At 44.8% G+C, this 25,330-nt stretch overlaps 1 protein-coding gene across 2 annotated transcripts in view; it reads right to left on the bottom strand.

Moving 5' to 3' along the window:
- The window catches only part of MARCHF1 (membrane associated ring-CH-type finger 1), a 605,757-nt gene that overhangs the window by 388,892 nt on the left and 191,535 nt on the right, over positions 1 to 25,330 (bottom strand). For both annotated transcript variants that reach the window (XM_073644432.1, XM_073644443.1), the window contains exon 3: positions 15,330 to 15,380. In XM_073644432.1, coding sequence (XP_073500533.1) covers positions 15,330 to 15,380 — 51 coding nt within the window. The remainder of the gene's footprint in view (positions 1 to 15,329; positions 15,381 to 25,330) is intronic.

The raw sequence follows: 25,330 nt of genomic DNA, 5'->3' as shown, positions 1-25,330 counted from the left end.
CAATATAGGGAAGGCCTTTTTTTCTTAATTATTTCATTAATTTCCTGAAATAATTAAAAAAAATTGAAGTGGGGCTTCGCACTATATTTGTGTCCAGCCAGGTACAGTAGGCAGGAACGGGCAGCCCCCAACCACCAGCTGCCTATTTGTACCTGGCCGGACACAACAATATGGGGAAGGCCTTTTTTTCTTAATTATTTCATGAATTTCATGAAATAATAAAAAAAAAAATATGTGGGTCTTCGCCCTATTTTTGTGTCCAGCCAGGTACAACTAGGCAGCTGGGGACTGGAATCTGCAGTGCAGGGAGGCCCAAGCTTTCTGGGCCCCCCCCCCCCCTGCTGCAAATTGCAGTCCGCAGCCATCCCGGAAAATGGCGCGTTCATAGAAGCGCCATCTTCTGGCGCTGTACCCAACTCATCCAGGGCCCTGGTGTGGTGGCTCACTGGGTAATAAAGGGGTTAGGGCCAGCTTGGTATTATCAGCTGGCCCTAAGCCCAAAATTCATGGGGTCATGCCAGTATTAGACATGACCGCCATGAATTTCTAGTAAAGTATTTAAAAAAAACACAACACCCAGAATAAAGTCCTTTAATTGAAATAAACACACAATTCTTTATTGTTCTAAATTAAACCATACTTACCATCACGCCCATTCCAGCTGAAGCCAACGATCTCCTGCAATAAAAGAAAAATAATAAACCTTTCCATGGTTCCCACGACAGCTTCAGCTCTGCTACATCGAGATGACTGGCTGGACCGCAGCAGAACGCTGCCATCCAGCCTGTCATCCCGCAGACACTGAGAAGAGCAGGCTTGCTTGCACTCCTCAGTGTCTCGCTGTGAGGGCATCCAGATGAGCCGAGGTCATGTCCAATGAACTCGGCTCACCTCATGCAGGTCACTGACAGCGTAGGAAAATTCTCACGCTGAAGCGCTGAGTGCAGGAGAATTCTCCCACGCTGTCAGTGACGTGCATGAGGTGAGCTCATGTCCAACGAACTCAGCTCACCTCATGCACGTCACTGACAGCGTGGGAAAATTCTCCTGCACTCAGCGCTTCAGCGTGAGAATTCTCCCACGCTGTAAGTGACGTGCATGAGGTGAGCTGAGTTCGTTGGACATGAGCTCACCTCATGCACGTCACTGACAGCGTGGGAGAATTCTCCTGCACTCAGCGCTTCAGCGTGAGAATTTTCCTACGCTGTCAGTGACCTGCATGAGGTGAGCCGAGTTCATTGGACATGACCTCGGCTCATCTGGATGCCCTCACAGCGAGACACTGAGGAGTGCAAGCAAGCCTGCTCTTCTCAGTGTCTGCGGGATGACAGGCTGGATGGCAGCGTTCTGCTGCGGTCCAGCCAGTCATCTCGATGTAGCAGAGCTGAAGCTGTCGTGGGAACCATGGAAAGGTTTATTATTTTTCTTTTATTGCAGGAGATCGTTGGCTTCAGCTGGAATGGGCGTGATGGTAAGTATGGTTTAATTTAGAACAATAAAGAATTGTGTGTTTATTTCAATTAAAGGACTTTATTCTGGGTGTTGTGTTTTTTTTAAATACTTTACTAGAAATTCATGGCGGTCATGTCTAATACTGGCATGACCCCATGAATTTTGGGCTTAGGGCCAGCTGATAATACCAAGCTGGCCCTAACCCCTTTATTACCCAGTGAGCCACCGCACCAGGGCCCTGGATGAGTTGGGTACAGCGCCAGAAGATGGCGCTTCTATGAACGCGCCATTTTCCGGGGTGGCTGCGGACTGCAATTTGCAGCAGGGGGGGGGGGCCCAGAAAGCTTGGGCCTCCCTGCACTGCAGATTCCAGTCCCCAGCTGCCTAGTTGTACCTGGCTGGACACAAAAATAGGGCGAAGCCCCACATATTTTTTTTTTAATTATTTCATGAAATTCATGAAATAATTAAGAAAAAAAGGCCTTCCCCATATTGTTGTGTCCGGCCAGGTACAAATAGGCAGCTGGTGGTTGGGGGCTGCCCGTTCCTGCCTGCTGTACCTGGCTGGACACAAATATAGTGCGAAGCCCCACTTCAATATAATATATATATATATATTATATATCTAATTTATTTACTTACTTTACTTTTTAATCCTTTTTGAAGATTTGTACCTGCAGTTTGTTTGCTTGCTCCATATGCTGCAAATATTGCAGTACTGTAGTCTGGGAGCATAAAGATGATGACAGTGGAGGTGCTCATGAGGCTTCTGTCAGCCATGGCAACACATCAGCTCCCCGTAACCTTATTGCAGGGAGGGGGTTGATGGGCACTAAACAATTGCACCTTCAGGCTATTTAAATACTACTGTTAGAGATTCACATTGGCATTTTAATTGGTTTAACAGCAGCGATCGGAACTCGCTCTTGTTCCTGCTGTTGATGACAGGTGCCAGCTGTATCACATGGCCAGCACCTACTGGTTGTAGTTCAGATTCGATTCCTATTTCTCCTCCATGCATTCACACCTGATCTAGGATGTAAAAGTATGTCCTACACCAAAAAGGGTTTAATAATATGTTTTTCTGAAAAGTCTGATTGCTTTTTCATGGGGTATATAAGAATTTACTAAAAGGGATGCCTGGAGACATCTGAATAGAATATGTAATAACATGACAAAAGAGGTTGGGTCATGAACTATACTTATTTGAAGTGAAAATGCTCTATGATGTGTCAGTAGAAAAGAATACACTTTTATATGCTACATAAATGAAATACATTTTGAACCAGCCAAACAAATAAAATGGTTAAGATTGATTAGTAATTGTAGCACCCTACTGCCTGTTACACAGCTGTTTTACCTATTATATTTGTGTTATTCTTGATTGTGTAAAAGTGGGGAGTTTATGATATAATTTTATAATTTTACACTACAGCTAAATTGACTTTTAAATCGACAGTAATTTTCAGTAAGATAAACATATACCACATGAATAGTACAATCTCATCTATTCTCTCCAGGATGGCAACTGTTTGTGCTTTTATCTAGTTGCATGAGAGCTTCCATATAGCGCTGGATGTAAGAGGGAGGTCTTTCTGGAAGCCACTGGCTTTTATGCATAATTAGTTGAAAGTATTTTTGAAGCGATGGTACTTGCACATCTAAACTATCCATCCATATGAAGTGCAAGCTTCTGAAAAGAAACAAAGCAGGCTGCTGTTCGCTCTTTGTGCTTTAGATGGAATCCAGTAATTACCTTCTGAACCACCTAAAGTAATATTCTGACAAATTTAGATTTCTTTTAGTACATTAACCCTTCAATGACTAGGCCTGAAAGAGCTTTTATGACCAGCCAAGTTTTTTCCATTTCTGCCTATCCAAATTTCAGCAACCAAAACTTTTTTACTTTTGTTTTTTTTCAACAAAGAGGCTTTATGATGCAAAGGAAATTGTATGAATATTCAGAACAGTTTTAGGCATGTATAAATTATTTTATACTTTTTGGGACACAGAGAAAGAAAGTGTTTTGGAATTTTCTTTTTGACTGTGTATCACATGTTGAATGTCTAATTTGTGTAGGATTTTTTTTTTGTTATAAATGACTGAAACAGGGTAAGGCCATAGCTGTCCTCTATCTGGACTTTTTGAAGGCGTTTGATTGCAGTGCCACATAAAAGATTAGTACATAAAATAAGAGCAATAGAACTTGGCGAAAATATGTGTAATTACATTAAGAGCTGGCTCAGTGATAGGAAACAAGAATTTGGTTATTAATGAATCACATTCTGGTTGGGTTACAGTTAACAGTGGGCTAACACACTTGTCAGTATTGGGCTTTGAATGTAAGCTCAAATTAAGACGAGGTGGGTGAGGGATCGGTGTAGGCCTGCTGTGCTGGGAGCCTTATTACTACATGAAACAGCTCAAGCAGGTTTTTTGCTCAGCCACACTCAGGTGGCACAAATATAAGTTTTGTAGACTACTATTGCTAGAAAAATGTAAGTAGAGTAACACAGGTAGTTGACTGAAAGTAACTGCAGGCCTGCCGGTCAGGGAGCCCACTGCTACAGGCAACACATATGAAGGAGACTCAACCAGGAGTCTCTCCATTTCAAAAAATTAGGGGCAGACGCCACCAAAGTGGCATCAATTTTACCAGATTAGAAATAGTATAATGGGGACCGACACCCCTTACACTACAGGAAACACACTGGATGGAGACCCAACCAGGAGTCTCCACATTTCCAAAAATTAGGGGCAGCCAGCACCAAAGTGGCATCATTTTCACCAGAGTAGAAATAGTATAATGTGGACCAACACCCCTTACACTACAGGAAATGCACCAGATTGAGACCCAACCAGGAGTCTCCACATTTCAAAAAAATATTGGTAACATCAGCAGCAGCAACAGTAGGCACAGAAGCCATGACAAAGATGTCACTGACTGCAATAACACAGGATCAATGCAGCACACTAAAATCTACATCATCACCTAGTCTATACAGTCTGTGATGGGGTGCAAAAGTCCTTGGAGATCCATGACTTGTTCATCTTTATGAAAGTTAAGCAGTCTACACTTTCAGGGGACAGCTGGATGCACTTATACATCAGGACACCACCAGCAGCGCTGAAGAAACATTCTGAGAGAATGTTGGCTGCCGGGCATGCTAAAACCTCCAAGGCATGACAGGCGAGCTCAGGCCACTCTTCTATTTTTGAAGACCAAAATGTAAAAGGATCCAAACCCTCTCTGATGGTATTAATATTGAGCTTGAGATACTCCTGCGTCATACTCTCCAGTCGTTCACTAATGTCAGACTTGTACTCTATTGTGCTGGTGCACGGGCTGGTCTTAGAAAATTTGTGAAACAACTCAGAGAAATTGCTTCTGCCACTTACACTGCTGCTGGTAATGTTTTTGTGTTGACAAATTGATGTTTCCGGGGTTGGAAGTCTACAACTGTGATGCACACTGTGTGCCTCACTGCTGTCTTGGGGAAAATCACTCTTAAGGTTGTCTAAAAGCGTGTTTCAATACTCCAGCATGCGTGGGTCCCTTTCCAGGGTGGGAAGCATCTGGTAAAATTTACTCTTGTACTGTGGATCTAACAGAGAGGCAGCCCAGTAGTCAGCACTATTTTGAATCCTAACAATACGGAGAACATGTTGCAGATAGTGCAGCAAGAAGGCTTTCATGTGTCGGGTTCTTCCATGTGGTCCAAGCCCATGGTGTGTTGGTGGCTGGGTAACACTGATACTTGATTCCTCTGTCCTCTCCCACCAATCACGGACAATAGAGAGGGGATCATTATCCTGTTGATCTCCTGACTATTGCTTGCCCTTCACCTCTTCCTCCCCGTCTGCCTCCATTTGTTGCTTGGCTCCTGCACATTCGAGCCTCCCTCGATCGCTGTAATCCACCCTCCCTTGGCACCCGCCTGTGTGATGACAGTCTGGAACTTATAGACATTGTTATCCCTTCTGCATCCTCCTCTGCTTCCTCCTCTTCCTCTGAGACCACTACCTCCTCCCGCAGACTATTCAAAGTGTGCTCCAGCATGTAGGTGACCAGAATAGTGATGCTGACAATGGCATTGTCAGTGCTAATCATCTTAGTAGCCATTTAAAAACTGTGCAGAAGGGTGCAGAGGTCCATAATCTGTGCCCACTCCACAAAGTGATTCACACCACGTCCGTACTGTTTTGTCCCAGGCTATGGCTTGATGCTGCTGCCACTGTCGCTGCAACATGTGCAGAGTGGAATTCCATCATGTTGGCACATCTCATACAAACTAATAACCGGTATGGCCAAAGGCCTCTGTACCTATGCAAGTCAATGACCCACAGGGTGCGAACGGCAGAAGTGAGCACACAGCAACCTTGCTTTCTGCAGCAGCGCATCCAGGCCGGTATAGTGGCAAAGGAATTGCTGGACCACCAGGTTGAGGACATGAGCCATGAAAGGCGTGTGTTTGGTTTCTCCGGCATAGGGCCATCACCAGGTTTGCACCATTATCGCACACGGCCTTCCCTGGCTTAAGGTTCAGTAAAGACAGCCATCGCTCAAAGTCACCTTGGATAGTTGTCCATAACACTTGAGCTGTATGACGCCGATCTCCAAAGCATATAAATTTTAACACTGCCTGATTGCTATGAGCCCTAGTTGCGCAGTACGGAGGTTGGGGGATTCCCTCTGCACTGTTGGATCGCATGTCTCATTAAGGCACAGGTTGAGGGTGCAGGTGGAGGCCTTAGAGGAGGTGGAGGAGGCAAAAGCAGTGGAGGAAGTGTTACATACAGAGGTTTGGCCCGCAAGCCTTGGAGATTCCAAGACTTGTGGAGCAGCCCCTTCCACGCCTGTGCCCACAGCCACCAAAGTCAACCAGTGCCCAGTCAACAAGATGTAATGTTCCTGACCATGCTTGCTTATCAAGGTGTCTGTGGTGAAATGCACCCTGGCTGACATAGATTTTCTCAAGGAACGGGTGATGTTGTCTGCGACATTCTGGTGTAGCGCAATCACAGCTTTCTTAGAGATGTTATGGTGACTGGGAAACTGGTACTGGGGGACTGAGACGGCCATCAGCTTTCAGAAACCCCTTGTATCCACCAGACAGAAAGGCAGAATTTCCGTGGCCAACAGGTTGGAGATGGTGAAGTTCAAGCTCTTAGCTTTGGCATGTGTAGGACAAAACAATCTATTCCGTGACCACAACTACGGGACTGACGGCTGACTGCTGTGCTGAGAACACGACAAACTGCTGGACTTTGAGTGAGGTGCAGGCGGGCATGTTCTGGGGGACTGAGAAAGATGTGGTGGGCTCAGTGAAACAAAAACCGCAGGCATGTCCACTTCTGTTCCTGCTGGCGGGCTCTCACTCACCCCAACTGGAGTAGGTAAACAAGTGGAGGTTCTGCGGCCAGAGACCTATGTGAGAACACTTGCCACGGTGACGGAGGAGAAAGAAGCAGCATATGCGGTTGATGGGGAGGCCGATGATTGGTGAGGCCCGCTAATCCATATTTTATCGTAGTGAGATTCCCAGAGTAAAGCATGTTGATCACACATGTGCCTGTTCATGCATGTAGTAGTCAAATGATTGCAATTTTTGCCTCTACTAAGTTGTTTTTTGCAAAGTTGGCAGATAACATGAGTTGGGTCATCCTTTGCATCCTCAAAAAATGGCAAGACTAGGCAACCATTGCTGCCCCTGTGCGCTGCAGACACGTGACTGCTGCTGGCCACAGCCCTGGATACAGCAGAATCTCAGCGCAAAACAATGACAAGCTCAGATGTGGTTTGCTTTATGTAGCACAGTAGTAAAAGAAAAAATTAGATTTTCTAATGTGGAACCCTGGATACAGCAGAATCTCAGTGCAAAAAATTACAAGCTTTGATGTGGCCAGCATTATGTAGCACTGTAGTTCCAGAAAAAAATAGAGTTTCAAAGGTGTACTCCTGCATGCAGCATAATGTCAGCACAACATTTTCTATGTTCAGTTCTGTGCTGAAATGTGGCCTGGAGTCTCTGTCTGGACAACACTAATAGCAAAAACGATTGATCTGCTGAAAGATCGACTTCACAGCCACACAGGACCCTATCTATCTAAACTATCTGACTTACAAGCAACCACCTAGCTAAATGTCGCAATCTCTCAGTATCCAGAAGCAGACTCTCTGCCCTGTTACACTAACAAAATGGCACCAAAACAACATGTCCGCTCTTCATATGGTGAAGAACATGTGACTTCAGCAGCCAATGACACCAGCCTTTGTGTCTGGACATTGTGGTTGGTTCCTACACGCTGATTGGCTTGCTGGAATCTCCACACATTAAGAAAAAAAAATAAGAATAACAATCCACTGCTCCTCTTACCTCCCCCCACACCCTCCCCCTGTCAAACGCGCCCCCCAGCTCCTCATACAGCACCACTATCCTAGCCAAAGTGCTGAAAAATACACTAGTGGAAACACGATCATTTACCTCACTTTGGCTGAATTTTGCCGATTTTGAGTAAAAACACTCGAGGGTCCAATCATGAGTCTGAATGTGCAATGTTCACGCCAAATTTGAAATTGGCAAACGTTTTCCGAACATATTCGCTCATCTCTACTCAAGAGGTGTAGTTTCCAAAATTGGTTCACTTGTGTGCTGCTTCGGCATGTAAGGGGTTCTGTGCACAGTGCTAAGCTCAGGAAGGAAGGAAGTGTCGTATTGGAGTTGAGATTTTTCTGGAATGGTTTGAGGGTGCTATGTCAAAAGTAGACATGTGGGAAATGTTATTTATTAACTATTTTGTGTGACATAACTCTCGCATATAGGGGCATAAAAATTAAAAGTATGAACATTGCACAATTTTTTGAATTTTTTCACAAATAAACGCAAGTCATATCGACAAAATTTTACCACTGTAATGAAGTAAAATATGTCACAAAAAAACAATCTCAGAATCAGTGGGATCCGTTGAAGTGTTCCAAAGTTATTACCTCATAAAGTGACACTGGTCAGAATTGAAAAAAATGGCCTGCTCACTAAGGTGAAAACAGGCTTGGGGATTAAAGGGTTAAAGCTGTAGGCATGATAATGTATGAACTAATCTATAGTGGGCATGCAGAAAGCTAAGGAGAGGAAATAACACCATCATTTCTGGTTTCTGATTTCACAGTTTATTTTGCAGTTATATGTGATTTGTGAATTTCACATTTAGTAAGTTTGCTTGCAACAAGACTGTCAAATATAATAGAAGGGGCCATATGCTGTGTGTATACTTATCTTCTGTTCAACAGCAGTAATCTAAAAGCATCATTGAATCAAGAGTATAACCTAGTGTTCTATTACTGTGGCATTTTTGTTCAATATATACTATCATATGCTGTTATGTACTGTTTAAAGATCGCTTATGTAATAGTTTAAAAGCACTGTCAAGATTTAGTGAAATATCTATTTCCTAAAACAACATGACTTTTTAAAGTTAAGGCCCCGTCACACATAACGAGATCGCTAGCGAGATCGCTGATGAGTCACGTTTTGGTGACGCAATAGCGATCTCGCTAGCGATCTCGTTATGTCTGACAGGTAGCAACGATCAGGCCCCTGCTGTGAGATCGCTGATCGTTACAAAGCTTCCTGGACCATTCCTGGATCGCTGCGCTCCCGCTGGGCAGTGTGTATCGCTGTATTTGACACCTTGTCAACGACCTCGCTAGCGATTCAGAACTGAGACACGTAGAGGTGCATAAATTGGACTTTTCTGCGTTCATCGTCCCCGATTGGTGGTCGCTACTGCGTCCTTGTTTTTTCAGATCCCACCAGCGTTCTCCGGCTGTGACTCCACTTTGAACAAATCAGACATCTTTAGCGAAGTAGGTATTGTTTGGGGTCTCAAATGAGTTTCCATTTTTAATTCATTTATAGGACATCTACCAATTATCTGCTATCGTTGCTCTTCAGGGAGGGAGGGCTTGGCTTCTATCTGTATATATATGCTTTTGCATGGGCAGATATTTTAGGGGTCTCGTGCACACACACCCACACAGCACGTTTTCTGACATGCTGTCGTGGCCAACCGCTTCAGAGTTTTTCATACGCCAATTAACATGAAGCTTAAATCAATAGACTCTGTTCTTTTGGCCTGTTGCACGCTTCAAAACTTTCTTCGTCGACGTGATGCAATTACGTACTGTCCGCCTGGCTTTGTGGACTCTGTGGACCGAGCCAATGGGGAAGTGGAGCTCGGTGAATAGCGTGCAAACGATCCTGCAATTGCAGCCTTCAACCAGTGGGACATGGCAGAAACACCCACGATGCGAAGACCTGCCGCGACAACTGCTGCCAGTATTTTAACGGTCCTGGTGCCCCGTCACACATAACGAGATCGCTAATGAGATCGCTATTGAAGCCAAGCCCTCCCTCCCTGAAGAGCAATGATAGCAGATAATTGGTAGATGTCCTATAAATGAATTAAAAATGGAAACTCATTTGAGACCCCAAACAATACCTACTTCGCTAAAGATGTATGATTTGTTCAAAGTGGAGTCACAGCCGGAGAACGCTGGTGGGATCTGAAAAAACAAGGACGCAGTAGCGACCACCAATCGGGGACGATGAACGCAGAAAAGTCCAATTTATGCACCTCTACGTGTCTCAGTTCTGAATCGCTAGCGAGGTCGTTGACAAGGTGTCAAATACAGCGATACACACTGCCCAGCGGGAGCGCAACGACCCAGGAATGGTCCAGGAAGCTTTGTAACGATCAGCGATCTCACAGCAGGGGCCTGATCGTTGCTACCTGTCAGACATAACGAGATCGCTAGCGAGATCGCTATTGCGTCACCAAACCGTGACTCATCAGCGATCTCGCTAGCGATCTCGTTATGTGTGACGGGGCCTTTAATGTGACTGAGAGAGTAATACCAGGAACAACCTACGGACACAAGGGAGCTGTTTCTTGGAAAACAGGAGACTTTTCTTTGCTGATCTCCTTTATTTACATAATTATGTTCAATAACGTAGATGCTGTCACCTGGACAGATTGCTTTGAACTAGAGTATTTTTAACAGTAAGGCCAAACAGCTAGGTAGCTTTTCAGGTGAATTAGCTATTCCCTTGCAAAATCAAAGAAATGTTTGGTAGGCAATTCAAAAGCTTCAGCGGCCACCTGCCCACTTTGGTTCTCGGCCACAATGCAAACATCACATCTGGCCTTACCTAATGGGAGAAGGCAATATATAGGCACTAACAGGTGGCAGAGATGAGTGCATGATTTGACAAAAAATTTATTTTACATTATGTATCCATAACAGTAAATTAAAAAATACATAGGTCTAAAGCTTTTCAGGTTTAGTTGGCCTCAATTATGTAATTAACTGCATCATCTCCAAGCCTTATTTGTTTTTCAGAAATGTTCGGGAGCACACCGCTCTCAATCCTCTTGCCTCCCATGTGCCGATGGTGGTGCACTCCTGAAGATTGGCAGATCAAACAGTGGCATAGTTGTCCTACTGGTCCAAACTGTGTGCGCTCTGATACTGCAAAACACGGACACTAAAGCAGGCTGATTGCAATGGGGCACGTATATCGTCAATATCTTACCGCCTAGCATTGTCAAAGTTGAAAAACTTCTGGGACACTTTGAAGAAATAGCAGTAACACTGGTTCCCCCTTTGATCCATTCTGTAATGCAAGTGAAATTGGATGTCACATATAATCCTTAGGTGTCAAACAGTATTTACTCAAACCATCAGATGGCAAGCTCCTTTATATGTGCTATACTGTTAGTGTGCTTGGAATGAAGACTGGAGAGGTGCAGCTGTGGCGCCCCATAGGCCGGTTGCCACAGTAGCGCTGCCTCCTTCACCCGAGGTGATATTACGCTTGCAAGCAGGAGGAGCTCCCCACATCAGGTAAACCCCACATGCACACAAAAGTTCTGATCCCTTACCTGAAGAGGGAGCTCTACACCCTTTTTTGGGAGCAGTCTTTTCTGGTTGGGGGGAGAAGTTAGTCAGTGTGAGAGGAAAGGGAGAGGGGGAGAAAGCAGCAGAGAGAGAGAAGGAGAAAGTCCTGGGCAGCAGAGCACGTGAAGAGCTCACACCAGGCAGCGGAGCAGAGGACGCCAGAGTCCTGGGTTGTACAGGGATTGCACGTCCCAGCAACCGAATCAGGGGGACAAGAGACTGCAAGTTTTCTGGCCACAAGCAGAAGCCTGGCAGCAGAGCGGCATAACTAGAGCCTGGAGCTGCACCCAAAATGGCAGTACCCATTATAGGTTCGCACCGCCTGCTAGTACGGAGCTTAGAGCAGGAGTGAAGAAGAGGGACCGCATAGTAGTTCACAGGCAGCGGGGCCCACAACGGAGAAGCGCAGCAGGCAGGCCTCCAAACCAACCTGACGGGGTGGACTCCGACTGCTTCCAGGCTGAACAGACCCTCCTGGACCTAGTAACCAGTGCCCCAGACTCCACAGCTTCCTCTGCAGTAAAGGTAATCAGACAGCATTCCTCGTGTCTGTCTTCTTCTTATGCACCTCCCCGCAGCTGTGCTTCCACAGAGACTATCATCACTGCTGCCACCCTGCTCTCTGCGCCTTGTTTCCCCTGCTGCCATCCTTCATATCAGCTTTCTCAGTTCCTGGGGGCCTGCTTCGCCTGTGGGAATCTATCCCCCAGGGTCCACACAGCAGCGCTGGTCATCCCTGACCAGGCACCACAGGTGGCGTCACATAAAGACTACAAATCCCCTGTAAATACCCACTTCATCTGCTCGGCCAGGGACAAGGAGCTGGGCCACTGCCACCATGACCTCCCTGGAAGACTGCTGGCCCAGCTACCGAGTACCCTAGGCCCTCACGGCCACTGCACAGCTACCATACATTATGGCACCTGACCCCATAATGTGATGTCATGTTCCCTAGTGGTATTGACAGATTAGCTTCTTTATATCACTTCCCACATGGTCTTGACAGATTAGAAGAATGGCGTGTGGTGATCCATTCTGTACTGAAAGTGAATTATTCATCCCATATCAAGCCCATGGTGTCAAACAGTTTCTACACAAACCATCCAAAGGCTTTTCGACATTGGATTACAACCTAGACATCCAGCTACAGGTGTTTTATTGACCTCATGCCACCGCTCACTAAGGCTATCATGGTGCAAAGTAAGATAGCAATGGAGTCTGGAATAGACATCTATCCTCTTTAGCAATCAGTCCAGCTTTTGCCTTGGTTGCAATAATAGCTAGAGATTTGTGTGGAGACTAAATGGGCAAAGTCACGAAGAGGCGTTATGAAGGAACGGCACACCAATCCTACTCCCAGAATTATGGTGTGGGGTGGAAAATGTATGGTAGCAGGAACACACTAGTCTTCATTCCAGGTACACTAACAGCTCGTCATTACATTGATTTTGTCATGGAACCAGGGGTACTACAAAGTGTCCAATTTCTCTTAATTGTCCCAGAAGACATTTTTCAACACAACACCAGGTCACATGTTGCTAGTGTTACTGTGAGCAGCCAGCATGGTGTAAACATGCTAAAAGGACTTGTCACCCATATAGCACACATTTTTTCACACTTATAGACTTGAATAGACAAATCTCCTCTGAAACATGGAAGAGACTAGTACATACTGCAATTTTTCCACTGCCATTTGGTCCCTGTGAAAAAACTGTCATCAGAACAGCCCAACTAAATAACATTGGTCAGAGTGCTTTCCCCTATAAGATCAATACGGTTGTGTGAACAATGCCTTATATTGTGAAAGAGACATGTGGTCTACACATAAATCTCTATGAGATCCAGCTAGTCTGATGTGAAGTCATGAACCAGAAGTGGACCGGAGCAATGCTGGAAACTGAGGAAGATAACGATTGATTAGTATTTTAATGCAACTATACTACATCAAATACATATCTAGTATGAAATATCAAATATATATTTTGCTAGGAGTGTTTCTTTGCCAAGATTAAATTTGCAAAGTTACTTGTTTTTACAAGCACTTTGTAATTTTAAGGCTGTGTGCACACGATGCGTTTTTAATGCGTTTCCGCAGCGTTTTTGCAGCTGCGGAAACGCATTAAAAACGCATTAAAAACGCATGGTAGAAGGGCAGCAATGTTCCCCAATGGTAATCCGCATGTGCTGTGCCCATGCTGCGGATTTTTCCGCAGCGTTTATGCTGCGCTCAAAAATCCGCAGCATGTCCATTAATTTTGCGGAAACGCAGCGTTTTCGCCACCATTGACTTGCATTAGACCGCATGGATTATTCATCACTGTATATGTAGATGCGTAATCCATGCGTTCTAATGTGCGGATGGTACCCGGGTGTGGAGGAGAGGAGAGTCTCATCCACACCCAGGTACCATTAAAAAATCTGTAAAAAAAAGAATAAAATAAAAAATAAATGTATACTTACCTTCTGTCGGCCCGCGCACCGCTCCTGCTTAGTTCCCGGCACTTTGCAGTGAGTTGAAGGACCTGCGGTGACGTCAGAGTCATGTGACGGGTCATGTGACGCTGACGTCGGCAGGTCTTTCAATTCAATGTTGCCGGCAAGGGAGAACGGAGTGAGCAGGACACCGGGGGCCATCGGAGGGTAAGTATACATTATTTTTTATTTTTACCACTCTCTCGGGTCACACTATATAAATCCATGCGGTTTGCATGGATTTATATAGTGTGACCTAGTTGTCACAAGCACTTTCCAAGTGATGCTAATCGCTTGGAAAGCGCTTGTCAATCCGCATGCGGAAATGTCAGTGGGTAACCGCTCCATTTCCACATGTCCCTGGCAGGAAAACGCATGTACAATCCGCATGCGTTTTTTTCGTTCAGGGAGATGCAGAAACGCTCAGGAAAAAATCCTGAGCATTTCTGCATCGTGTGCACATAGCCTAAAGGTGTTTTCCAGGACTATTTTTTTACTGTAAAAAACTTACAGGCAGGTAGTTGTTAACTAAACAAACTAAAAAATCCTCATGTGAATTATAGCTACTCCCATTGTATCCTATAATAGGTATATAGGTAGTTGCTAACTACCTGCATGTTCTACCCGGCGCCAGCTCACAGCGGTCACAGACTGCACCTACAGGCGATTCAGCCGCTCCATGCATCTCTTCCTCCTCCAGGCTGCTCTGTCTATTGGGCGTGAGTGCCAGCATCATGCTGATTGACAGCTTCCCACAGTTTGGCAGCGGGGAGCCGGTTATGAATCAGCATGATGTCGGCAGCCATGCCCAGTCAATAGAGCAGAACGGAAGAGAAGCCGCTGCTCTGTTGATGTGACGTCAGGGGAACCTATTGAATCATCATTAGGAGCGGGCTTAACAGGAAGGTAGCTATCAACTACCTGCCCGTTAGTTTTTAGGCACTTAAGAAAAAAAAAGAATAGTCCCAGATAACCCCTTTACCCATTAATAATATTGAGACAACCCCTTTAATCCGCCTATTATTTTTCTGACATTATCTTATTTCATTACAGATTACACATTGCATATCCTTGCAATGTGTGACCATGTATATGTAAAATATTTTACATAAATTCATTTATTTATAAACATTTGTCACTAGTTGCATCTCATGAATCTCAAATAAGAACAAAGAAATGAAACATTTATCCAGTCTTCACATTTGTTCCATTGTCTGGGGTAGATGGTTTGAATAACATGAAAGCAATATGCCTTGTTAAAATCTTGACATGTGCAAATTGGATTGGCAGTGTATCATTCTAATTAAAGTCAGAAAAGAAATGTTAAACTGAAGCCGACAGGTGAAATCCAGTATGTGCATATAATGTGCAATAAATAATGTAGCCTAATGCTTGGCACCTCAGTGTACGCTATCAAGCGTAAGAATAGGTAACATTTTTCACGTACCTTTGAAATGTTGCTTGATCGACTAGCTGAACGCCCCGGGGATTTGTCATTCTGCAAAACAAAATTAGATTACCAAAATAGGTGTGATAAGTATGTAGGATTGTATCTTAAGTCCTCACTTTTATCCATGCTGAGTCAATTAGTTTTAATTACTATGGAGAACTGTGATGCTTGAACTGTTTTCTTCCATGCTATAATCATCAAAGTATTGTACTGATGTGTGTACAATAACTAACTGCAACCAGAGAATAAGCAAAATATACATGGATTCTGTCATTATTTACAGTATATTTGTTTCTTTTCCAATGGTTGGAAGCTGATGACACTGCTGGACATCCTCCGATGCGTTTTTAATTTGTTGCACTGTTTCCTTCGCCGACTACACCGTCTGCAAACACTTTTTCACACAGGGCCCTGTAGGTTTGGATTTATTTTCCCCTTAATAATAAAGACCTTTATTTAAAAATTGCATTTTCTGTTTACTTGTGTTATAAGTGGCCGCTCACAGGCATCATGTGACCCCCAACTGCAGCCGGCTCTGGCTTCCGCTGATGTCACGTCAAGTCAGGTGTGACTCAGTGATGCGCTCCCCGTGGTGGATGTTGGGCTTTGGGTGGGGTTTCCCCATGCGTCACAGCCCAACATCCACCGCGCACTTTCCCAATGAATGCAAGAGAGGCAAAGAGCGCGGTGAATGCTGGACTGTGACATGCAGGGAAACCCCGCCCAAAGCCCAGCATCCACCGCGGAGCGTGTGTTACTGAGTCACGCCTGACTTGACGTGACATCAGCGAAATCCACAGCTGGCTACAGCCGGGGGTCATGTGATGCCTGTGAGCGGTCAGCGATAGCGCCGCTCACAGGCAATAAATACAACGCAAGGTAATTATAAAAATCTTCTCTCCACAGTTTAAATACATTAGAGGCATTTTAAATAGTAGTGGACAACCCCTTTAACAGCTCTATTTCACAACCCTCATAGCTTATTCATCCCATAACCACAAAAAGTTATTCAACACTTTTAACTCCCTCCTCCGCCCACCACCACCCCCTACGACCTCCCTCATCTCTGCAGAAGACTTTGCCGCATATTTCAAAATTACGATTGACCAAACAAGACAAGACTTTACTGCACAACCACCACAACCTCTGTGTATAATACACCACTGCCCCTCCCACATAACATTCTTCCACACCATCACTGAAGGAGATCTTTCTCATCTCCTCTCCAAATCCCACTTCACCACTTGTGCACTTGACTCCATGCCATCCCAGCTCCTCCCCAACCTCACCATGCTTGTCCCAGCCTTAACCCATCTCTTCAACCTATTGTTAACTTTTGGTACCTTCCCTTCTTCTTTCAAACATGCCACAATCACACCTATCCTTAAAAAGCCTTCCCTTGACCTGATCTTTACGTTTAGCAATCATCCCATATCGCTGCTCCCGTTCGCCTCCAAACTCCTCAAACAGCATGTCAATGCTGACCTTTCCTTCCACCTCACATCTAAGGTGAAAACCCACCTCTTCAAGAAATCTTACAGCTTGCAATGACCCCCTACCACCAGTCACCCCCACCGGAACTGCCGCAATCCCCTACCCAGCTGCCTCCTTCCCCATTATCCTGTTGTCTATAAGCCTGCAAGGGCAGGGCGGTCTGCTTTCTGTACCAGTCTTCCATTATTAGTTTGTTTACCGTATTTTACAATTGTATCTTATATAAAACACCTTCTCATGTACAGCACCATGGAATCAATGGTGCTCTAAAAATCAATAATACTAATAGTAATAATGAATATCTTTAGTTTTGTTGTGGTGCTCAGTCTTTCCGTGGTGTATGACTTGCACAATCTTATATTTGTAGCAGAGTTTGACTCCTACGTAGCTGATTCTGTTTCAGTCAAAGACTGTGTTCAACCTACATATGAAAATGAGTATCATTATCACCTGTTTGGTATAACTGGTTACTCATACACCGGACTATAATCCTACACAATCCTTGACTTTGCACAATTGATGTTGTTTTGAAGACAATTGGTGGTCACACAAAATATGGATTTGATTTAGATTTCTTTTTTGTTCATTCACTTTCCATTTTGGTAATTGGTAAAAATAAAATATTAAAACTTCTATTTCTGAAAATAGTCTTTCTTTGTAGCATTTCTACACATTTGCCTGTAATTATATACAGTATATATAGCCACATATATATATTAATTAAATTTTGGTCTTGAATATTATCAGTCAAAAAAAATCATGTTGCTATGCAAACAGAAATGATCTTTGACACATATACATACAAGTATTAGTAGAAAAGGGTATGCCATTTTGAAATTGTGATTAAATAAAAAGTTAACCATGTCAGCAAAAATTTTCCAAAGTCATCTTGCCTTTGCAAGATAAGGTGCCCACCCATAAGTCTTGTATTGCCTGCAAAACCTCAATGAAATCAGCTTTGCAATTATTGATCATTCGCCATATTCTCCTGATTTGGCCCCATCTAAATATTACCTGTTTCTAAAACTAAAAAAAAATAAATTAAATTGACTAATATTTACAACAAACAAGATGCTAATTGATGCTGTAGAGTCATGGTTTGCAGAACAGAATAACTATTGTTTTTTAAAGATTAGAATTACTTTTTGATTCATGCATTAAATGTATAGGGCTCAAAGGTGATTATGTTGAACAAAACAGTGTTACTTTGAAAACATATTTTTTTTCTTGATTAAGCCAAATATATATATCAATACCTTTACGTATGTGGCCTGTCTCAGCGATTAGATTTGTTTAACCAGAAAACTACCTCTTGTAATCATCATTCATTCTGTATGTTATGTTATAAGGATTTTCAGTATGGATGTTTCTTCCTTACCCAATTCATCTAGCTGGTCCATTAAGGCTCTTATCACATTGGCATCATGAGTTATAATGGAATATCAATTGTATAATGCATCCCTAATGGAGAGGCAATAAGAGTGCTGCACTAGTTTTGAAATGTGAAGGAACTACAGACAAGAGGTCCTGACTAGTGTTGAGCATTCTGATACTGAAATATCGGGTATCGACCGATATTCGCGGTATCGGAGTTCCGATATTGAGTTCCGATGCTTTTAGAATATCGGATACCGGAATCGGAAGTTCCCATAATGCCTGCGATCTGCAGTGTCTCTGAAGGATGACAAGCTGGATGGCAGCGCTCAGCTGCGATCCAGCCTGTCATCAGAATGCCATCCCAGCATGAGAGAATTCTCCTGATTGTTTAAAAGCGGCAGGCTGTAAAAAGCCGCCGGCTTTTAAAGAATCACACAGCCCCATACTGCTTCCCCGCAGCCTCCCGTCCCGATCCTCCGCTCCCCCCGCCACCTCCCATCCCGATCCTAAGTTAGGACCGGGCGGGGAGCGCAGCACTAAGGAGTGGGGAGCAAAGGACCCGGGCAGGGAAGCCGGCAGCGAAAAGACTTCACCGCTGACTTTCCCGTTCTGTGCTGTGCTCCCCGCTCCCTGATGTATGTGGTATGATGTATGATTGGTGTGCGCGGTGTCTGCCGGTGTCTGCGGGTGTTTGCGGGTGTCTGCCAGTGTCTGCGCGATGTCTGCAGGTGTCTGCGTGCAGGCACACATAGGCCGATGTGACACTACTACTCCCATCGGCCTATATCTGTCCCCCGTCCACTCGTGCCAGCAGGATCAGCTCGATGGGAGTAGTAGTTCCCATCAGCCTGAGCCTGCTATTTAAATTGCCCTACTGTGTCCTTTAAACTGCCCCATATGTTATTTTGGCCCCCATAGGTTTATATTTTTGCCCCTATACATGTTTTATTTTTTTAGGCCCCCATATTTTTTTGTTTTGTTTTTGGTCCCCAATAAATTTTAAATACATTTCATTGGTGGCCAGTGGTTACCTAAAATAAATTAGTTTATACACTACCTGTCCCCACCGATCGCCACCTAAAATAAAGTAAAAAATAAAAAAATACACCTATACTCACCTAGACACCTAAATCCCCGAAGCCATCGATCTCCTGCAATAAAATATAAAATAATAAACCACAATTTTATCCTTACCCCTCCGTAGTAGTCCAAATCGAGTGTCCCACGATGATCTCGAGTTTAGAGCAGCCACATAAAATGTGACCGCTCTAAACCACTGCCGCCACCACAATGACGGGGCCGTAAAGCAGCCCCGTCATTGCATAAGCGGGTTCGCTGGAGTTCAGGCAGCGCTGCTCCAGTGACCTCCTTTACGGCCCCGCTGACCGTGAGAAATTCCCACGGTACAGCAGGGCCGCAAAGGAGGTCACGGGAGCGGCGCTGACTGAATGCACTCCGGTGACCTCAGTCAGGGGCTCACGCTGCCAGGAGCGGACGTGTTCCCGGCAGTGTGAGCTTACAGCAGCAATGACAGCTGTCACATCTCCAGATGTGACAGCTGTGCATGGGAGATCAGCGCAGGAACGTGGACAGGTAACTATTTTTTTTCTATAGTAAACTAAGAATTAAATAAAATTGAGTGTTTTATTTCAAATAAATTATTTTTTTCTAGGTGTAGTGTGTGTTTTTTCTTTTTAACACTTTGTAGGTTAGTAATGGGGGTGTCTTATAGACGCCCATCATTACTAACCTGGGCTTCATGGCAGCTGGCGCTGACATGAACCCCACCACTATTACTCCCTGCCACCGCACCAGGGCAGCGTGGAGGAGCAAGGCTAAGCGCCAGATTTGGCGCACAAATAGGATGTGCCAAATCTGGGGCGGCTGAGGGCTGCTGTTTCTAGCCTGGGAGGGGGCCAATATTCATGGCACCCTTCCTGGGCTATTAATATGAGCCCCCAGCTGTCTGCCTAGCCTTTGCTAGCTATTAAAATAAGGGGACCCCACGTCATTTTTTGGGGGGTCCCCCATTTTAATAGCTAGTAAAAGCTAGGTATTCAGCTGATGGCTGATATTAGTAGCCTGGGAAGCTCTGTGGGTATTACCCCCTTCCCAGGCTTCAAACATCTGCCCCAGCTGTCTGCTTAACCTTCGCTAGAGATGAAAATTATGGGGGATCCCACGCCAATTTTTTTTTAATAAATCCTTTATTTTAACACTAAATGACACTTGAGGGGTTAATAAAGATGCAGTCCCTAAATTATTATTTAGTTTTTAATTAATTTTTCCGAAAAATATTGACGTGGGCTTCGCCATATTTTTGTATGCCAGCCAGGTACAGCATCCAGGAACGGGCTGCCCCCAACTACCAGATGCCTATTTGTACCTGACTGGACACAACAATATAGGTAACCTTTTTTTTTATTATTATTATTTCATGAATTGCATGAAATAATTAAAAAAAAAATACGTGGGGCTTCGCCCTCTTTTTGTGTCCAGCCAGGTACAGCAGGCAGGAGCGGGCTGCCCCCAACCACCAGCTGTCTATTTGTACCTGGCCGGACACGACAATATAGGAAAGCCCTTTTTTTTTAATTATTTCATGAATTTCATGAAATAATTAAAAAATAAAATATGTGGGGCTTCGCCCTATTTTTGTGTCAAGCCAGGAACAACTAGGCAGCTGGGGGCTGGAATCTGCAGTGCAGGGAGGCCCAAGCTTTCTGGCCCCCCCCGCTGCAAATTGCAGTCCGCAGCCACCCCAAAAAATGGTGTGTTCATAGAAGCGCAATCTTCTGGCGCTGTACCCAACTTATCCAGGGCCCTGGTGCGGTGGCTCACTGGGTAATAAAGGAGTTAGGGCCAGCTTGGCATTATCAGCTGGCCCTAAGCCCGAAATTCATGGGGTCACGCCAATATTAGACATGACCGCCATGAATTTCTAGTAAAGTATTTAAAAAAACACAACACCCAGAATAAAGTCCTTTAATTGAAATAAACACACAATTTTTTAATGTTCTAAATTAAACCATACTTATCATCACGCCCATTTCAGCTGAAGCCAATGTCTTCTGCAATAAAAGTAAAATAATAAAGCAACCTCATCCTTACCTTTCCATGGTACCCACGACGGCTCCAGCTCAGCTACACTGAAATGACAGGCTGGATCGCAGCCGAAAGCTGCCATCCAGCTTGCCATGCCGCAGACACTGAAAAGTGCAGGCATGCTTGCGCTCTGCAGTGTCTGGCTGTGACGGCATCCAGAGTAGCCGAAGTCATGTCCAATGAACTCAGCTCACCTCATGCACGTCACTGACAGCGTGGGAAAATTCTCCTGCGCTCAGTGCTTCAGCAGGAGAATTCTCCCACACTGGGATGGCATTGAGATGACAGGCTGGATCGCAGCTGAGAGCTGCCATCCAGCATGCCATCCTTCATAGACACTGCAGAGTGCAGGCATGCTTGCGCTCTGCAGTGTCTCTGAATGATGACAAGCTGGATGGCAGCGTTCAGCTGCGATCCAACCTGTCATCTCAATGCCATCCCAGTGTGGGAGAATTCTCCTGCTCAAGCGCTGAGGGCAGGAGAATTCTCCCACGCTGTCAGTGACGTGCATGACGTGAGCTGAATTCATTGGACATGAGCTCACCTCATGCACGTCACTGACAGCGTGGGAAAATTCTCCTGCGCTCTGTAATGCAGGTGCCGGAATGCAACGCACAGAGACACAAGGCGAGAACAGTAAGAGTTAAATATAAACAGTTTATATATATATATATAACAGGTATGCTGAACAAGGGATTGCAACAAGGGTAATAAACAGTAATTTGAAGTATTATCAAAATGCGAAGTCTCTCAAGGTAATGTGGTGCCCTCGATAATGGGGGACACCAGGTGAGTTCCTTAGCTGTGAATATGGCACTAGCGGGGGTCACCGGTTATTCCCGCTAGGCCGAAAGTCTTTTCCGGACAAATTCAATTCGATCACGTTGAAGTTCTTTAACCCCAACCGTTCCCCTCCCAACCTGAGTACCTAAACCCAATTGGCCCCGGTACCGTAAGTGAACAGTAGAAGTGACGGCCCTGTTCACGTATGCAGCTCCTCTGCTTTCGCTGGCGTGACTTTCCTGGGGCAGCCGTCTCTCAAGTCCTCTCTGCTTGGCCGTTGGAGGCAATCTCCCGAGCCTTGGGTAGGGGGGTCCAGACCTCGTCTGTCGGCGGGCGACGTTGGGTTCTGCGAACTCACTCAGCACCGCAAGCAGGTTCCGAGTCTCCTCAGCAGGCACAGCACGCGGGTCACATCTGTGAGGGATCCGGAGCTCTTCTACCAGTGCCCGGCTGTGGCATCTCACAGGCCTCTGGCTTAGGCCTGTCACGCGGGGCATCTCCGCATGCAGAGAACACGTCTGCTCCTTTCTGCTGCTTGGCGCCAAAGACTCCTCAGGTTTGGCGCGCTGGCCTCTTACTCCCGGAACTCCTTCCTGGAAGTCACCTGATCGGGTCCAGCGTCTAAATCTGCTCTCCCTTCATCTTCCCTTGCATATCTTTGTTCTGCTTGACTGTGTTTGCCCAACAGATGGCAGTCTCTCTCCATCTTTGAGACATCATGTAAGAGTTCCCTTACAAGCTCTCTCGTCTCTGCTACAGCTCAGCGCTTCAGCAGGAGAATTCTCTCACGCTCACTGCAAGCGCAGGAGAATTTTCCCACGCTGTCAGTGACATGCATGAGGTGAGCTGAGTTCATTGGACATGACCTCGGCTCATCTTTATGCCGTCACAGCCAGACACCGAGGAGCGCAAGCATGCCTGCGCTTCTCAGTGTCTGCGGCATGGCAAGCTGGATGGCAGCTTTTGGCTGCGATCCAGCCTGTCATGTGAATGTAGCAGAGCTAGAGCCATCGTGGGAACCATGGAAAGGTAAGGATGAGGTTGCTTTATTATTTTACTTTTATTGCAGAAGACATTGGCTTCAGCTCGAATGGGCGTGATGGTAAGTATGGTTTAATTTAAAACAATAGAGAATTGTGTGCTTATTTCAATTAAAGGACTTTATTCTGGGTGTTTGTGTTTTTCTTTTTAACTTTGACTATGGGGTTAGTAATGGGGGTGTCTTATAGACGCCTCTCCATTACTAACCTGGGCTTGATGTTAGCTGGCATTATAAGCTGACATCAACCTCAGCCCTATTACCCCACTGCCACCACTACAGAACAGTGGGAAGTGCCAGAATTGGCGCATCCTATGGTTTCTAGCCTGGGAGGGGGCCAATATTCATGGCACCCTTCCTGGGCTATTAATATCAGCCCACAGCTGTCTGCCTAGCCTTTGCTAGTTATTAAAATAGGGGGGACCACACGTCAGTTTTTGGGGGGTACCCCATTTTAATAGCTAGTAAAGGCTAGGTATTCAGCTGGGGGCTGATATTAGTAGCCTGGGAAGCTCCGTGGGTATTACCCCCTTCCCAGACTTTAAACATCTGCCCCAGCCGTCTGCTTAACCTCCGCTAGAGACTAAAATTACGGGGAACCCCACGCCAAATTTTTTTTTAATAAATCCTTTATTTTAACACTAAATGACAAGTACAGTAATCAACACTATCACTATACTTCTTACATATGTGACTGACATGTTTCTATGTATCTAATCTATGTGTGATGCTCTATTCTTTCTATTCTAAATTGTCGGGTACCGATGCTGAATTGCCGGCCGGCTTTTTTAAAGAGACGGTGCATGAAAACACTATTATTTTTTTCAATAAATCCTTTAACACTAAATGACAAGTACAGTAATCAGCACTATCACTGTACTTATTATATATGTGACTGACATGTTTCTATCTATCTAATCTATGTGTGATGCTCTATTCTTTCTGTTCTAAATTGTCTGGTACCGGTGTATGCCGCTGCTGAATTGCTGGCTTTTCATGTAATACATTCTACATTATTCTTAGTTGTTTTCCTTCATGTAGAATTAGCCTACAAGGAAAGAAAGGGTTTATTTTCATTCCGATATTTGTGTCCCATTGACTTGCATTGGTTTCCGGTATCGGAATCGGCGATATCCGATATTTTTTGGGTATCAGTCCGATCCAATCCGATCCGATATATCTCGATATCGGAAGGTATCGCTCAACACTAGTCCTGACATATAGATGGACATAGCCCTGAACTGAATAAAAAGTGCATCAAAAATGAATGTCTTTAGTGATATGTCTTTTACATTTTTTTGCACAATCTCGTTTCTCCTGAGATTTGAGGATACGCTCCATTTAAAATTCTGACAGTGGCTCAAGGAACAGACTACAAAACTGCTGCTTTCTCAATAACAGTGCTTGCTGACAAGATGACACTTTGAGGTCTTTTCCTACTCTGTAAGTAAGAAACCAAGATGATTTATTTCAAATGGCTTGTAGCAAATGTACTGAAAGTAAACATTCATTTAAGCAAAAAAAAAAATCTATGTATGTACAATGTAACAAATTAAAGTACATAAGGCTGTGTGCCCACGATACGTTTTTTAAGCGTTTCCGCAGCGGCAAAAATGCTGTAGAAACACTTAAAAAACGCATGGTAGAAGGCCTGCCATGTTCCCCAATGATAATCCGCATGTGCTGTGCACATGCTGCGGAAATTTCCACTGCGGATTATCATTGCGGAAAAAAACGCAGCACTACCAATTATTTTCCGGAAGTGCTGCGTTTGCGCCGCCATTGACTTGCATTAGAACGTGCCAATTCCAAAAGACTGCATCTGTACTTGCGTAATTGGCGCGTTCTAATCTGCGGATGGTACCCGGGTCTGGAGGACAGGAGACTCACCCAGGTACCATTAAAAGCTGTAAAAAAAGAATAAAATAAAAAATAAAGATTATATTCACCTTCCGACGGCCCCCGGACTCCTTCTCTATGCTTGCCGAAAGATCGCGCAGGACTGAAGGACCTGTGGTGACGTCACAGTCATGTGACGGCAGGTCCTTCAGTACAGCATACCGCGATCTGCCGGCAGCCAGCACAGGAGCGCAGCAAGTCTCGGGGGCCATCAGAAGGTAAGTATAGGTTTATTTTTTGACATTCTCTCGGGTCACACTATATAAATCCATGCTTGTTGCATGGATTTATATAGTGTGAC

This window comes from Phyllobates terribilis, unplaced genomic scaffold (assembly GCF_046119375.1).
Source record: "Phyllobates terribilis strain yellow unplaced genomic scaffold, ASM4611937v1 Scaffold_1__5_contigs__length_1240528914, whole genome shotgun sequence".
NCBI lineage: Eukaryota > Metazoa > Chordata > Amphibia > Anura > Dendrobatidae > Phyllobates > Phyllobates terribilis.
The sequence above is the reverse complement of the archived record's forward strand: the minus strand, read 5'-3'. Positions and strand labels throughout refer to the sequence as shown.